This window comes from Pleurotus ostreatus, assembly GCF_014466165.1.
Source record: "Pleurotus ostreatus strain PC9 chromosome Unknown scaffold_5, whole genome shotgun sequence".
NCBI classification, from domain to species: Eukaryota; Fungi; Basidiomycota; class Agaricomycetes; order Agaricales; family Pleurotaceae; genus Pleurotus; species Pleurotus ostreatus.
The window spans coordinates 2729376-2743272 of NW_023503160.1; the positions used below are offsets into that span (position 1 = coordinate 2729376).

Below are 13897 nucleotides of genomic sequence, written 5' to 3' on the forward strand. Positions count from 1 at the left end.
GCAGCACACAATGCGGTTGGCGGAGACCCACCCGGGACCTCTATGACGCCAAACAACGGTCCGAAGAGGTCCGGTTGGTCCCGCGGGCTAAGTTTAGACTCACGCGGCAGGACCTTGGTGGACCACTGAAACCACATCTAGGAAGAAACTTTGTGAGTAGATATCGACGACGAAAAAAGTAAATCGCGAGTTACGCTCGTATGCATCTCTCATGGGTGTTTGACCCTCATAAAGCCACTCAAAAACTATGGGTGTCATCCTTGGCTTTCCTCTTCTTTCTCTCCTTTCTGCCTCGGTTTCGTGTCGTTTGTGTGGGGCCCATCTCTAGCATCAAAAATATTTCAGGAAAGGGAGGTTGAATTGTGAAAGAAAAAGTTTCTGGCTCGATGGACACGTTGTTGGACGGTGGCCATTCCTTTGACTACATCGCCGTGATGTACGCACACAAAGTCCGTTCGTCTGCTCTTCCACATAGCGGAAGTTCGTTGTATTAAATGTGATATCTTTTAGATACCGTATATAGCATAGTGTATACTTAAGTGACATCCAAAACCCATGACCCACTTCGAAGCGTCCCGCGGATCAGTGGTAGCAATGGCGAGAAAAAACAACAATGATATGGCTTCCTCAAATAATGATAACAAAACTACACTGAAGCGAAGGCGGAACCCCCCGCTCGAGCATCGAGTTCGATCACCTCATCAAGACCTATTGCGTTGTTCAACTTGGGGACTACAACTCAGTCACACGGAGAGAAACCTACCCATGACTTTGAAGAACGATCTCGGATCCATTCCATTGGCAGAAGAGAAGTCCGTCCCAGTCTTCTTCAATGCTTGCATCGCAGCACGACACGCATGCACCATAGCAACACACGACACTAACGAAAATACTAAAAGGGATTGCAGATAAGCCGCATGCGTCTGCTGTTTCGGAGAAGCTCGGGCTTACTGATAATCTTCGCCCCCGAATGCTCTGCTTCTTGTGAAGTAAATGATGGCGTAAGACCCCCGGAGATGACGTTGACCAGCACGGGTACGGGGGCGAGGGCTTTGACAGTAGACTCGAGGAGTTCCTTGGACTTCACGCCTTCGATGAAGCAAACGTCCGCGCCTGCTGCAGCAGCGAGCTTCAGCCTTGCAATTGCTTCGTCCATCCCCAGCACCTGGGCCGAGTCAGTACGACCAATGATGACCTATTGTGCCCCGGGTTAGATCAAATCGCCAAGAAGTCTGGAATTAATACCCACAAAGTCTGATCCGCCGGGTATAGAATCTCTAGCAATGACGGCTGCTCGGATTCGAGTCAAGAACTCTTCTCTCGAGACGACTTGCTTGCCGAGGAGATGCCCGCATCGTTTAGTTTGTACTTGATCTTCGATATGCAATGCAGCGACGCCTGCTCTGGCATATTGCGTTACCGTGCGAGCGACCATGGCCGGTCCACCAAATCCCGTGTCGGCGTCGGCGATGACAGGACATGTAGGGTTAAGGCTGCATACCATTTGAGCGGCCTACGATAATCAGATGAGACAATGGCGCGAGAGGAGGTGGAAGGACATACCCCGACAAAATCATTCAGCGTAGCAATGGCAAGGTCAGGTTGGCCGAGACGAGACGCAGTTGTTGCGGCGCCGCTCTGATATAAACATGTGAACCCAGCTTCAAGAGCACATCTGGCGCTAATTCCGTCACATATTCCGGGCGCGACCTGAGGATGCGATGATCAAAACACGGTCACATGAGGGAGGGGATTAAGATTGCATACCACGATTCCAGGCCGGGCAAGCATTTGCCGCAGGCGGGTAGCGGGGTTCACGGAAAGAGGGCCCTCGAGGAAATTCTTGGGGTCAAGACGAGCGTTGTAGTATACGTCGCGGGGTGGACTTGGATGGGAAACCGGAGAATCGGCGAAGTCCTCGTCCACGAGTGAGTCTGGGGTGTATAGAGGTAGTGTGGATTGAACATTAGACGACGAGGATTGACCGTTCTGAACAGGAGCTTGGAAGTAGTCGAGGCCAGGCATGTTTGCAGATGGAGGAGAGGATGGCTGTCGGTGGTTGGGATACCGGACTCGAGAAATCTACCCTGCTTTTATCCTGCAAGCGAGGCTCCCCGTCGAGGATACTGGATTGCAGTATGTAAAAACCCGCTCGCAAATCGCTCATTATTTTGGAACTCATGCTGATGTTTTCGGCGCGAACTGCACTAAACATTGCCAAGACTCCTCTATTCGGGTTAACCTTCGTATCCCCATCTGATTCTGCAGGATTCATCATTCTACCCACGAAAGCAGGAGGATCTGGATCGCGAATGCAGCTTCCGTTCGTTAGGTCCTTGGCACACGCCGGTGTTGCTGAACTGGCGACATATCGGTTCAGTGCTCCCGGCGCCGTGGTACGGAATGAGCGAACCGCCAAATACTTACATCCCGCCTTGACGGTACGCACGCAGCGAGCTCGGCGCGTCGAACACCAGACCATAAGTAGTCCCCCCCCCGCTCGGCCTCGTCGACGGGTCATAACGATGGACATTCATCCTAGTGCAGATCCCAGACACATCAATCAAAAGAGCTGTAGGTCGAAGATCATCCATGCGTCAACTGGGTATCGAACGAGAAAGCGAGGTCGAGGACCGAGGTCAAGAATGTTCTGATATTGGGCAGCGGCTTCCATACGCGTTGTTCGGTGTTGTTTGTTCTTGCTTGCCATCAGCTTCAAGTACTGCCAAGTCTCCAGCCAAGTTCGACTTGGCGCGAACACGGTTCCCAGAAGAAGCAATCAACACCCTCAGTCCGTGTGTCAGTGCGGTCTCCGAGCTCGCTCCGAGCGGTAGAAGCCCTGTGGTTTCTGTTAGCCCGGACCTTGATAGTATACAGTCTCTTTTACTACTGCAAGTCACCTGCTGCCCATGCTTTTCTTTGCTGATACTGACACCCAATTCAGGTACTTATTGTGCGAGTCTGAAGTTAGACCACACGCCCACGGCTCACGATGTGGGGTGCGAAGCAGCCGAAGCTTCTACGCTCGACATCCAGCCAGACAAGCGACTATGGGATCAATCAAGATACGCTGCTTGACACTGTGTAATCGCTTTCGGTGTTAAAGTGGAGTTTACTTCCACAGTGCAACTCTGTTGAGTTCATCCACCGCCACGCGAGAGTTCTTTCTCTTGCCTCGGAAAGAAGAACGATTCACCGAAGGTTGTTCGCAGCACGCCTTGGTCTATGCAGGAGGGGTCTCGACTCGAGCATCCTCCCAAGCTTGAAGCTGTGAATAGTGAATGTGACAAGCCACGAACCGATAAACCATGGGAAACTCTCCCAACGATTGCGTTGTCTAACACAACGCGACGGAGATACCCGTCGTATCGTTGATTGGATACACTGTTTCGGCCCTCCTACGCACTACCGTCTATACCACACCGTACCTCTCAATCTCCGGATCCGTCATATCGTCGAACAGCCAAGCTCATCTCAACCGCCCAAATCCAAGCCTTCCTGCGGGCCTATGGCATTCCAGGAGTTTGTGTTACACGGGACGCCAGCTTCGCGTCAACTGGAATGGCAATTGTGTCCATAGACTGCATCGGCCTCCCTGCGTTCCGGCAGCCTCCCCAGCTACTTTAAAGCGACCAGGTCTGCCGTAGGTGCACCCCATACCCCATATCTACCTGTATTCTTCTCCCGCCCCGCCGCTTGCAGAAATGTCCTTGGTCTCCTCCGCCGCTGTTGCTGAGCACGCCAGCCGTGATAGCTGCTGGATCGTTGTACACGGTAGCCTCTCTTCGCCGCTAATTTACTGCCTCGTAGCTCATAAACATCGCTTTGTTAGGCAAAGTCTACGATGTCACCGACTTTTTGGATGGTAGACCTTACTTTTCCCCACTTTTTCCTGATTGATATACTTACGATGATTTAAGAGCATCCTGGTGGAAGCAAAATCATCCTCAAGTACGCTGGAGCAGACGCAACGTGAGTCTATGCAACCGCTCGAATCGTCCAAGAGCATCGTATGACATAAATCCCAATCCAGCGAGGCCTATGAACCGATCCACCCACCCAATGCCATCACAGATAATCTTCCCACTGACAAACAGTAAGTCTTCTATAGCCGCATACACCTACGCTTGGTTCTAACGTATTTTCTAGCATTGGAACGGTCGATCCCGACACCGTAGTCAAAGTCGTCAAAGAGGTCACCGAGGAGGACAAGAGGCGCCAGGCCCTCCTCGATGCCCGCCCACCTCTCGATGAAATCATCAATCTCCATGATTTCGAGGTAGGACCCTACATCACGTACACTTGGCGCGTTCTCAATAACTCTATTTTCCAGGCTGTAGCCAAGGCCGTTCTCCCTCCAAAGGCCTGGGCCTACTACTCATCGGCCTCAGATGACGAGATTACTATCCGTGAAAACAGGGCCGCCTTCCAACGGTCAGTGCCCTCTCAAGTTGGGAGAACCGCGTGACTAACATGATTCCAGCGTTTGGTTCCGCCCGCGCATCCTCCGTGATGTTACCTCCGTGGACTGGTCGACGACCATCTTGGGTCAGAAGTCTTCCCTGCCTGTCTACATATCCGCCACAGCCCTTGGCAAACTTGGTCACCCGGATGGCGAGCTCAACCTGACGAGAGCTGCCGGAAAGCACGGCGTTATCCAGATGGTGAGCACACCACCGCAGGATCCGATCCTTCGAGCATCAATCAATATTGATATTGACGCATCTCACAGATACCCACTCTCGCATCTTGCTCCTTCGACGAGATCCTCGACGCCGCTCTCCCGGGGCAGCCGCTTTTCCTACAGCTGTAAGGAGCAGCCTACTTGCATTATGTCAAACCCCAAGCTAATCCCCTGTTCTCACAGCTACGTCAACCGCGACCGGGAAATTACGAAGAAATATGTTCAGCACGCCGAGAAGCGAGGCGTCAAAGCCCTCTTTATCACAGTCGATGCTCCGCAACTCGGTCGTCGCGAGAAGGACATGCGAATGAAGTTTGTCGGTGACGCCGGCGCTAAGGTTCAGGAAGGCCAGAAGGATATCAAACAAGACCAAGGTGTCGCCCGTGCCATCAGCGTCAGTGCTCTCTAGTCCACAAGGAAATTCGGTCTGACTTCCGTTCTGCCAGTCGTTCATTGATCCCAGTCTGTCATGGAAGGATATTCCTTGGTTCAGAAGCATCACCAATAGTATGTGCTAGTTTGTCAGATGAATCCTGCAGCGCACTTATCCGAACCATAGTGCACATCATCTTGAAGGGTGTCTCCACCCCCGAAGACGCTCTCCTCGCCTACGATGCTGGTTTGCAAGGAATCGTTCTCTCTAACCATGGTGGCCGTCAACTGGATACCGCCCGCTCAGGCTTGGAGAACCTGCCTCCCATCATTGCTGCCCTCAAGACCCGTGGCCCCTGGCCGAACCCCAACTTCTCCGTCTTCATCGACGGTGGTGTCCGCAGGGCTACAGATGTGTTGAAAGCTCTCGCCATGGGCGCTTCGGCCGTTGGCATTGGACGAGGATTCCTGTACGCTTTCGCCAGTTACGGGCAGGAAGGCGTGGAGAAGTCGTTCCAGATCCTCAGGGTGTGTATTCTCCGCGGCATCTCAGTTTGTTTCTGGCGCTAATGATGCTATGAACTTGCAGGAGGAATTCGAGATGAACTTGCGTCTACTTGGTGCTCGTAACCTGTCTGAGCTCACTCCGGATATGGTCGACGCCAGCGGCCTCCATCAGCACGTCGGTCTCACTCCTCCTGATAACCTCTTCAACACGACGTGTAAGCTCCATCCCCACTCGCCTTATCTAATACAGTATTAATTCGTGGTATTCCAGATCAACCTCTCCGCCTGGCGGAATTCAGGGATGCCAAGCTATAAGCCTGCTGGTTGCACGTATAAATTATTTCTTCGCGACGACGCACCCTTCCATGACTATCTCTTCCCTCTTCGCTTCAAAATATCATGTACATCGTAGACAACACATTTTCCATGAATACCATTCTCATCGTAAACCCATAAACTCAAGTGAATTCGGACTAAAGATATATAGGGGATCCAGGGGCAGGGGTGCTAGTAAGCCAGTCGGAGCTGCTCGTGCTTCATGTCCGTAAGGTGAACGAGGGCCATAGCCGTGTCGTACGTCGGCGGAGGATAGAAGTCTTCAACTTCAGCAGCGGCCAAGCGATGCGCCGCCGTCTTGGCAACCAGCGCGGAAGTGCTGACTACGGCATGGACACCCTACAGCGAATGATCAGAGATAGGAAGAGATAGATAATGGGAAGTGCTGGCCGTACAGGTGAGCTCGGTGGGTCTGTCTTGACCTGATCCTCAGCATTCTTGATGGCGTCCTGGTAGCTTGGGTCTTCATTAGTCCAGCTTCCACGTTGCTTATCGAGGACAACTAGGAGATCCAGTGACGAGGCGGTGGTGATAGCGCCCCAGTCCTTTTTCACATACTCGACGAATTTGTTGACGATCTGTTTTCCACGATGCTTCAGCACAAGATCACAGTTGAAGTGGAATCATTCTTCACCTTGTCGGCTGCATCTTGGTCTTCCTTGCTGATGGTCCCGTCATCACCTACAAGAATTAAGTAGCCAAGCATCAGGCCGTCCTTTATGACCTATGTTAGTATCATTCGAGTATGTCACTATAGCACTTACCTGTGTCTTGATGGCGTCGCACATTCTAGCAAAAGACTTGGCGACGATACGGGACACGTAGAGCTCATTGATTGCCTTGTCCAACTCTTCCTTTTGTTTCTTTTGTTCAAAGAACTGCAGTAAGTTAGTGGCAGATGAGGTGCGGATTGGTGCTAACGCCTACGTCAAATGCGAGGATAAACCCGTCAGCAAATATACCGATAACAGAAAGGACTTTGAGGAATCGACTGGCGTTCCCAGCGTATCTGGCGAGCTGGCTAGTCTCCAGCAAAGTCTCTGAGGGACTGTATGAGACCACCGCCAGGTGACAATAAACCCACGTACCTTCCGACCATCGGAAGACTGTTGAGACTAGCCTAAAGGCTCTCATGCCCGCCTCGACACCTTCAGTCACTAGAGTGATGAATGCACGAGCGTAGCTGCGTAGCACCGTAACGAGGTTAACAGCCCGCAAGAAGTTTCCGATATCGATTGCTGGAGATATCGATGAGTCCCCATCGAAGTAAAGAACAAATAAATCGTTACCTTTGGCTACAATCCCTGCTGAGAATAAGATACCGCTCATCACCACTGCGGGACCCAAGTAATTAGCTCATAGCAACTGTGTTTTAGAACTTGAACTCTGACTCAGGGCGGTGTCATCGCCAACAGATAGTCTCCGGGCATTGTTCACGAGCTATTAACTTGGGCTTTAGAAGATAATTGTGTTGAGGCGGCAGAGCAGAGCTCACATCATCGTACATCTCTTTCTGTGTGCCGGAAAGAGCATCATTCAGCTTCTTTTGGAGGTCATCGAAGGTAGACATGTTGTGATTCTTGAGGATCTGATTGATGTACGGAAGCATACGTGCGTCCTCTTTGTCCATGGCTTCTCTGGCCTCCCTTGCAGAATTTTGGAGCACAGAGATGTCGTTTTGCAATTGTATGGCACGATCGCGCCGAGGAACGTTATCTGGATAGAAAACTGGCAGAAAACCAGCAACTTGCGTACATGACCGAAGTTAGGTGTGTTGGGACTCACCCATGGTTATCAATTGATGGCTAGGATGCTGATGTGTTATTCAACCTCCATTGCACCTTGAATTTATACGACTTTGTATCCGTCTGATGATTGATGCGAAAGTAACGCGACATCCCTGAAGGTCGCCCATGGAAGTTCCTTTCTGCCGCAGGAGATCATGAACGGGACCGCCCACTGAAAGGGAGGTCCTGAGGAGATTCTGCCCTTGACCACAGTATATTATCGCAAAACAAGCATCGGGCGAGTAGTATTGCCGGTCACACTGATATCCAAGAAGGGGCAAAATGACCACGGCCTTCCAAAATATGGCGACGGCTGTGATACTAGTCCTTGTCGTTAGCGCAAGAGTCCATTATTCCTAGAAAATACGCCCTCAGCTTCCACTCAGCAGAATGTCCTGAGTAGTGCGCAAAATTTTGCTTACTTACGGTATGCACTCAAGTTGATGGTCGTAATCAACTCGAAATTCTCGAATACACTGAGTTGGGATTGTGGTATCAGGGGCCAGGGGTACCAAGCCAAGCATTTTGGTTCCGACAATTTCAACGCTTTCAACTCTTTTCAACCTTGAACGGCCGTTCTCTTAGATCTACGACTGTGTTGTACCTTTATTCCGGACGAAATTCACAAGCGATTGATACGCACCTTTGTGGTTAAAACGTTCAACATGGGGACCGCCGAAGTTCAAGGAGTCGGCGGTTGGCGGTCAAGCCACAGAGGCATATAAGAATATCGGTTCTACGCACGTTTAGGCCACCGTCTAACAAGACATGGGAAACAACCAGTCCATTTTCTTCCCGGACAACCCGAAACGTCGCGATCGAGCTGATCAGCTTGCGAACGATTGCCAGAACTTCAAGTTCACCTTCGATGCTAAACACGCCGAGGTCGAACAGATCCTTGGCCCATGTAAAGCCAAACTCGACAATGTGCTTCGTGCATTTGGCTGCACCGACTTGGACCAACTAGACCGCGTCGTACAGGAACGCGCCACCGGACAAGCCCTCGATGATTGGAACAAGACTAAAGGCAACTACGACAAGACACAAATGTAGTTTGCTTATTTTGTTACGAAGTGGACGCATTCTAATCTACTCGTTCCCTTAGAGTCGATCAGGTTATCATGGGGGCAATGGGGACGTAAGTAGGTAGCTGTACTTGCGGTGCTCAGGTACTGAACTTTGCCATAAAACAATAGTGTGGCCATTGCCGGGTTGGCTATCAGCGCTGTTGGTGCCCTAGCCGGTGGTTTTGGGTTCTTCGTAGGTATGATCCACGTCTTTTGAGGTCCCAACTCGCGTAACCTTATTTGTCTTTCTAGGATTGGCCGTAACTTCTGATATCCTCCTTGCACTGGGAATTATTGGCGCAATCTTCGACATCGTCAACGGTGCCGTCCAAAGATCTAAATTACGAGATGCAATCGATAGAGTAAGTGATTTTACCTAAAGTACGACTTCTCTGACACTCAATGCATTTTAGCTCTTCGAGTCTCGCCTCAAGGTCGGGCAGGTGCTCGTCCACATCCAGAACTTGGCTCTATGGCTACCCAGCATTGTGGACATCTACCAGACGTACGAAGAAGTTGGCTATGATCCTGACAAGATAATCGAGCGTTTCAGAACCAAGGGCCTCATGAAGCCCCTTCAGAGCGATCTTCAAGACGAGAATTTCCATAAGGTTGCGTCCGACCTCCACGACATAGACAATAACCGAGGCTCGTGGATGAATGAGGATCCTAATTGGCAGTCCCTTGCTGATAGGCTCCAGTCCACTTCTGCGGTCAACGTGTCTGTCGTCAGCCTGTCCCTACGTAGCGCGTCAGCATTCATTGGTGCTGAAGCTCTCTCTGATTCCCCGCCGGTGCGCCTGAGCCCGATCAATATTGCATGTCTGCTAATTCTAACCAACAAATATTCAGCTCTACGACGCTTCGATCAAGGTGAAGCTATCTTCCGCCGCACCAGACCACAATCCAGACTTGCCTAGCTTCACCCTACCGCTGGAACTCGTCCTACTTAGCTTCCCTGATGACGAATCTGCGGAAGTTCTCCTTCGGTACGTTTCATTAATTACCCAAGGGAAGAAAGGACGTCACTGTATTTACTATAGCATGGACTCAAGCCACTATTTGAGCGTCGACAGGAACGGCAGGCTCGAAAGAGGCCTGAATTCTCCAAGCGCACAAGTTGTAAGTCTTGATTTGAGTATGACGGGCAGTGTACCGCATGCTCACTATTCTCTAGACGCGCTGGATAATCCGACTTACCGAGCCTGGTGACTTCGATCACGAGCCTTGGAAGCCAGGATACGACCCCTCTTCCGTCCAGGCAGAGGTGAATGTTACCAGCGAATCAAACGGCTACCGCTGGCATTTAGATGCGAATGGCGAGATTTTATCCGATTCGCATGGACTTGAGGCTTTGTACCTTCGCTATGCTTGATGGGGCTATGACGGTAACGAATTTGTAGTCGGTGCCAAAAATATCAACTGTCCACCATGTGCAGAGAGCATTTGCTTGGAGTGGCGAGTGGCGAGCACTTTGTAGACCGCCCCTAGATCTCCTGAACACTTTCAGGGGCCTCCGCTAGGCGGCCCTCTACTCGGATCGCGCCGAATGTGCCGGAGCTCAGCGCTCAGCTTCAACACTTTCAACCATCGTGGACGAACGAAATAGCGGCGGTCATCTATGTCCTCTTTTTCAGGGACATTGTGTGCTTGTTGGCGCTTCTTATGATGGCGACCTTATGAATACAGACGATGGACCGCGATTTGCGACACACGTGTGGCTGGCCATATGCCACCCCAGCTTCTCAGTTCTGTCTGTGGGAGAAGAATTACTCCACAACTGTTGGTTTGAAATATATAATGAGGACAGCTGGTCTTAGGGGAGTCGCGTAGCGAGATGCAACCCCTTCAGCGCCTTTCCAGAGTACTGTTGCTTATTTCGCTGATTGCGCCTCTGGCCTGCGCTGCACATGGAAATCTGACTAGTTTAGCCAACCTTTTTATCGGAACGGCCTCTGGTCGTAATGGCGGGAGCGGTGGCAACGCGTTTCCTGGCGCGGCTGTACCCCATGGGATGGCAAAGGTTAGTCTTGAATTTTGGCCAAGTTGGACTCCACAGCTCAACGTAGAATCTGAACATAGGTGGGAATTGACGTCGATACCGCTCCTAGGCAAGCTGGATATATCCATGATAACTCATCTATCACAGGTCTCCTCCGTAGCCTACTTATCACTGGAAGACTGACCACTGACATTAACTCCAAGGTATATCCTTGATGCATGACGAGGGTACTGGCGGTAACACGAACGGTGGATATGGGATTTTCCCTTTATTTCCGTTGGCCAATTGTGCCTTTTCGTCATGTCCTGTAGGACTTGATGCTCGCAAAGCACTACGCGCGGCGAACGTGGATGGTGAGCAATACACTCATCTTGCACGACCCTCGCTGATCGTGCCGTTCAGTGGCCAGTCCGGGATACTTCGCGACCCAATTTGTAAACGGGATCAAAATCGAGACAACCGCTACTCGGCGAGCAGGCTTGATCCGCTTTACCTATCCCCTTGCACAAGTAAATCATGTTGTGGTCGATTTAACGAATGACTTGCAACGGTCGTTCGAGGGCGGTAGTATTTCCATATCGCCGTCCGCCCAAACGATCAAGTTAGGCGGAACATTTCTTCAGGTTCGTGTTTCTCGTGAGGATGATCAAAATGCAACGAGCTGAATCTGCTGTCAGAGCTATGGAACCGACAATTACACGGCGTTCGCTTGTTATAACTTCAGGACCTCGGCTGGCGCCTCCGCTCCATTCACGTCCTTTGGGACCTTCCAATCAACTTCTACATCTACGCCCGCCAACATCGCTGTCTCTGTCAATTCTACCTCCCTCTCGTTCCCCTTCACGTCATCAGTAAATAGGGTGCAGGCAGGGGGTCTGGTCTCGTTCAATAGCTCTACCATTCTTGCACGATTTGGAATATCCTTCATCAACGCCGAGCAGGCTTGCGCCAACGCAGACGCGGAAGTACCTACCTGGGATTGGGACGCCGTTCAGACGAGCTCTAGAAATCAATGGGAGGATGTCTTGTCCCGAGTGCAGATTGACACCCAGGTCGAGGATGCGACAGTCACTGAGCTGCTATATTCATCGGTATGCGCAATTGCGGTACACATTCCCGCGTCATGATACTGATAACACTCAACAGCTCTATCGCGCCTCCTTGGTGCCGGCCAATGTCACTGGTGAGAACCCCTATTGGGACTCTCCTTTCCCCTTTTATGATGCACTGTTCTGGTGTGTTCAGCTTCAGCCTCAACTATATTTGTGTCGTCAATGCTAATCTGAGCTGCGGATAGCTCCTGGGACACATTCCGTACTGTACACCCGTTGCTTTCGCTGACTTCGCCGAGAGAGTGGTCAGAAATAGTGAATACTTACATCGATGGATGGCGCCATACAGGTAACGAGTCTATGAGTGTTCCATGGTTCATCCATCTCACTCATGGGTAGGGTTCTTACCGGAGTGCAGGGCAAATACCAAAGCGTACGGACTGCTTCGCTTTGATTCTTTCATTTACTGAGTCCACCGCAGAGGATACGTCCAAGGAGGCAGCGATGGTATGCCCATCCTTGGAGACTTTGCTGTGAAATATGCAGCCCATGCGGAGTCTCTTGGCGTACCAACCGATGATCTATATCAGGCCTTGAAAGACACTGCTGAGAACACCGTAAGTTGCCAGACACCTTCGCGGTGAAGCACGATTGATCCCTTTCGAGCCCTCTGATTGGTACAGGGGTAAGCTAAAGCAACCATCTAGTTGGCAGACGCATGCTGACAGCGTTGTTGTTTTGCAGTTGGTCGCCAGAATACCGCGTGGAAAACCTTTGGGTTTATACCGACCGCCTGGGTAGATCCATCTGGCTCCACCGGCCTACCAACCAGGGAGGCTTCAAGGGCATACGAGGTTCGCATGTTCAACGCCCACCACGAAGTGATTTCAACCCACTGATAAACATAAATCCAAAGTACGCGTTAGGCGACTTCGCAGTGCGCCAGGCCGGCCTGGCCCTCCAGAAACCGGCGTCGGATATCGCGACCTACGCGAACCGCTCGATGAACTTTGTCAACATGTGGGATGCGTCTCTGACACACGATGGCTTCACGGGTTTCGCACAGAGGAGGTTCCAGGTTGGATACCCCTTCATCTGTGCGCATCGACCTTGTTGGGCTAATTTAGAGATTAGAACGGGTCGTTCGCCTTCAGCCCTCCAGACGCTTGCTCGCCCGTCGATCCGTCCCCCCACTCGTGCGCCAGGGGTACTGACAATAATGTTGGCTTCTACGAGTGTAAGCCGATGTGTCTGGGTAACCGCGTATCTCACCTCATGCACCTTGTGCTTAGCTTCGTCTTGGGAAATGAGTTTCTTCGCCCCGCACTCGATGTCTACGCTTGTGAAGCTAATGGGAGGCCCGACAACGTTCGTAGACCGCGTGTAAGGTCCCCTTCCGCTCGACTAAAAGCACCAAAACTAACGAGTGCTAGTAATCATTACTTCGACAAAGGTTATTTCCAGGCCGGAAACGAGCCCTCATTCGAGATCCCTTGGGTGTATCACTATGCAAACCGACCAGATCTAAGTGCTCTTCGGGTCAGGCAGATAGTATACAAGAACTTCAATACCGGAATTGGCGGGTGCGCTCTTCATCCTGCCTCTACTCTGACGACCGTCACTCATTCCAGCGCAGAATTCCTGGAAACGATGATTCCGGTGCGATGGCCGCCTTGCTAACATTCCACTTACTCGGCCTCTATCCTGTTCCGTCCTCGAGGCAACTCCTCATCGGCTCGCCCTTCCTCTCCTCATTCACCTTGTCCAACAACGTCTTCAACACAAAGACCCATTTTATTGTCCGGAACTTCGACAAAACTACGTTAACGGGGACGCCTCCAGCAGGCAGTCGGATATTCGTGAAAAGGGTGCTTATCAATGGGAAGGCGAGCGAGAGTTTGTGCTGGATTAACTTTGACGATGTTGTGGGGGGAGGAGAGATTGAGATTGAGGTCGATTCGGATGCGAGTGCGGCTGCAGCGGCCGGGTGTGGTCCTGCGCCCAATGCGTTACCCGACTCTCTCGAGACGGGTGGCTTTGCGGCGTGATGCATGACCCCCGCGCAAAGCAATTATCTACCTGAAGCTGGC

At 51.4% G+C, this 13897-nt stretch overlaps 5 protein-coding genes across 5 annotated transcripts; 3 read left to right on the forward strand and 2 right to left on the reverse strand.

Annotated features, from left to right (window-relative positions):
- Window positions 1–646: 646 nt before the first annotated feature.
- PC9H_008011 (uncharacterized protein) lies at window positions 647–2025 on the reverse strand (the record flags this gene model as incomplete). Its single annotated transcript, XM_036777531.1, has 7 exons — window positions 647–708; window positions 764–892; window positions 952–1195; window positions 1250–1513; window positions 1564–1710; window positions 1768–1934; window positions 1986–2025. The coding sequence occupies 7 exons, from the start codon at window positions 2023–2025 to the stop codon at window positions 647–649; spliced, it is 1053 nt and encodes a 350-aa protein (XP_036631151.1).
- A 1679-nt stretch (window positions 2026–3704) lies between these two features.
- Window positions 3705–5878, forward strand: CYB2 (Cytochrome b2, mitochondrial precursor; the record flags this gene model as incomplete). The annotated part of the gene is made up of 13 exons (XM_036777532.1): window positions 3705–3774; window positions 3833–3865; window positions 3921–3972; window positions 4034–4096; window positions 4150–4279; window positions 4334–4434; window positions 4484–4664; window positions 4733–4809; window positions 4868–5078; window positions 5131–5191; window positions 5244–5584; window positions 5646–5778; window positions 5835–5878. The coding sequence occupies 13 exons, from the start codon at window positions 3705–3707 to the stop codon at window positions 5876–5878; spliced, it is 1497 nt and encodes a 498-aa protein (XP_036631152.1).
- A 192-nt stretch (window positions 5879–6070) lies between these two features.
- Window positions 6071–7688, reverse strand: PC9H_008013 (uncharacterized protein; the record flags this gene model as incomplete). Its single annotated transcript, XM_036777533.1, has 9 exons — window positions 6071–6238; window positions 6295–6477; window positions 6534–6614; window positions 6664–6777; window positions 6827–7137; window positions 7189–7233; window positions 7291–7339; window positions 7395–7627; window positions 7685–7688. 9 exons carry the CDS (start codon window positions 7686–7688, stop codon window positions 6071–6073), a joined length of 1188 nt encoding a protein of 395 aa, XP_036631153.1.
- A 766-nt stretch (window positions 7689–8454) lies between these two features.
- Window positions 8455–10128, forward strand: PC9H_008014 (uncharacterized protein; the record flags this gene model as incomplete). The annotated part of the gene is made up of 8 exons (XM_036777534.1): window positions 8455–8735; window positions 8792–8824; window positions 8883–8950; window positions 9006–9115; window positions 9176–9547; window positions 9606–9742; window positions 9797–9875; window positions 9931–10128. The coding sequence occupies 8 exons, from the start codon at window positions 8455–8457 to the stop codon at window positions 10126–10128; spliced, it is 1278 nt and encodes a 425-aa protein (XP_036631154.1).
- Window positions 10129–10969: 841 nt separating this feature from the next.
- Window positions 10970–13855, forward strand: PC9H_008015 (uncharacterized protein; the record flags this gene model as incomplete). Its single annotated transcript, XM_036777535.1, has 14 exons — window positions 10970–11108; window positions 11158–11378; window positions 11433–11846; window positions 11902–11990; window positions 12053–12156; window positions 12207–12240; window positions 12289–12424; window positions 12474–12492; window positions 12552–12661; window positions 12724–12885; window positions 12942–13044; window positions 13100–13190; window positions 13241–13390; window positions 13444–13855. The coding sequence occupies 14 exons, from the start codon at window positions 10970–10972 to the stop codon at window positions 13853–13855; spliced, it is 2184 nt and encodes a 727-aa protein (XP_036631155.1).
- Between the last annotated feature and the right edge of the window lie 42 nt (window positions 13856–13897).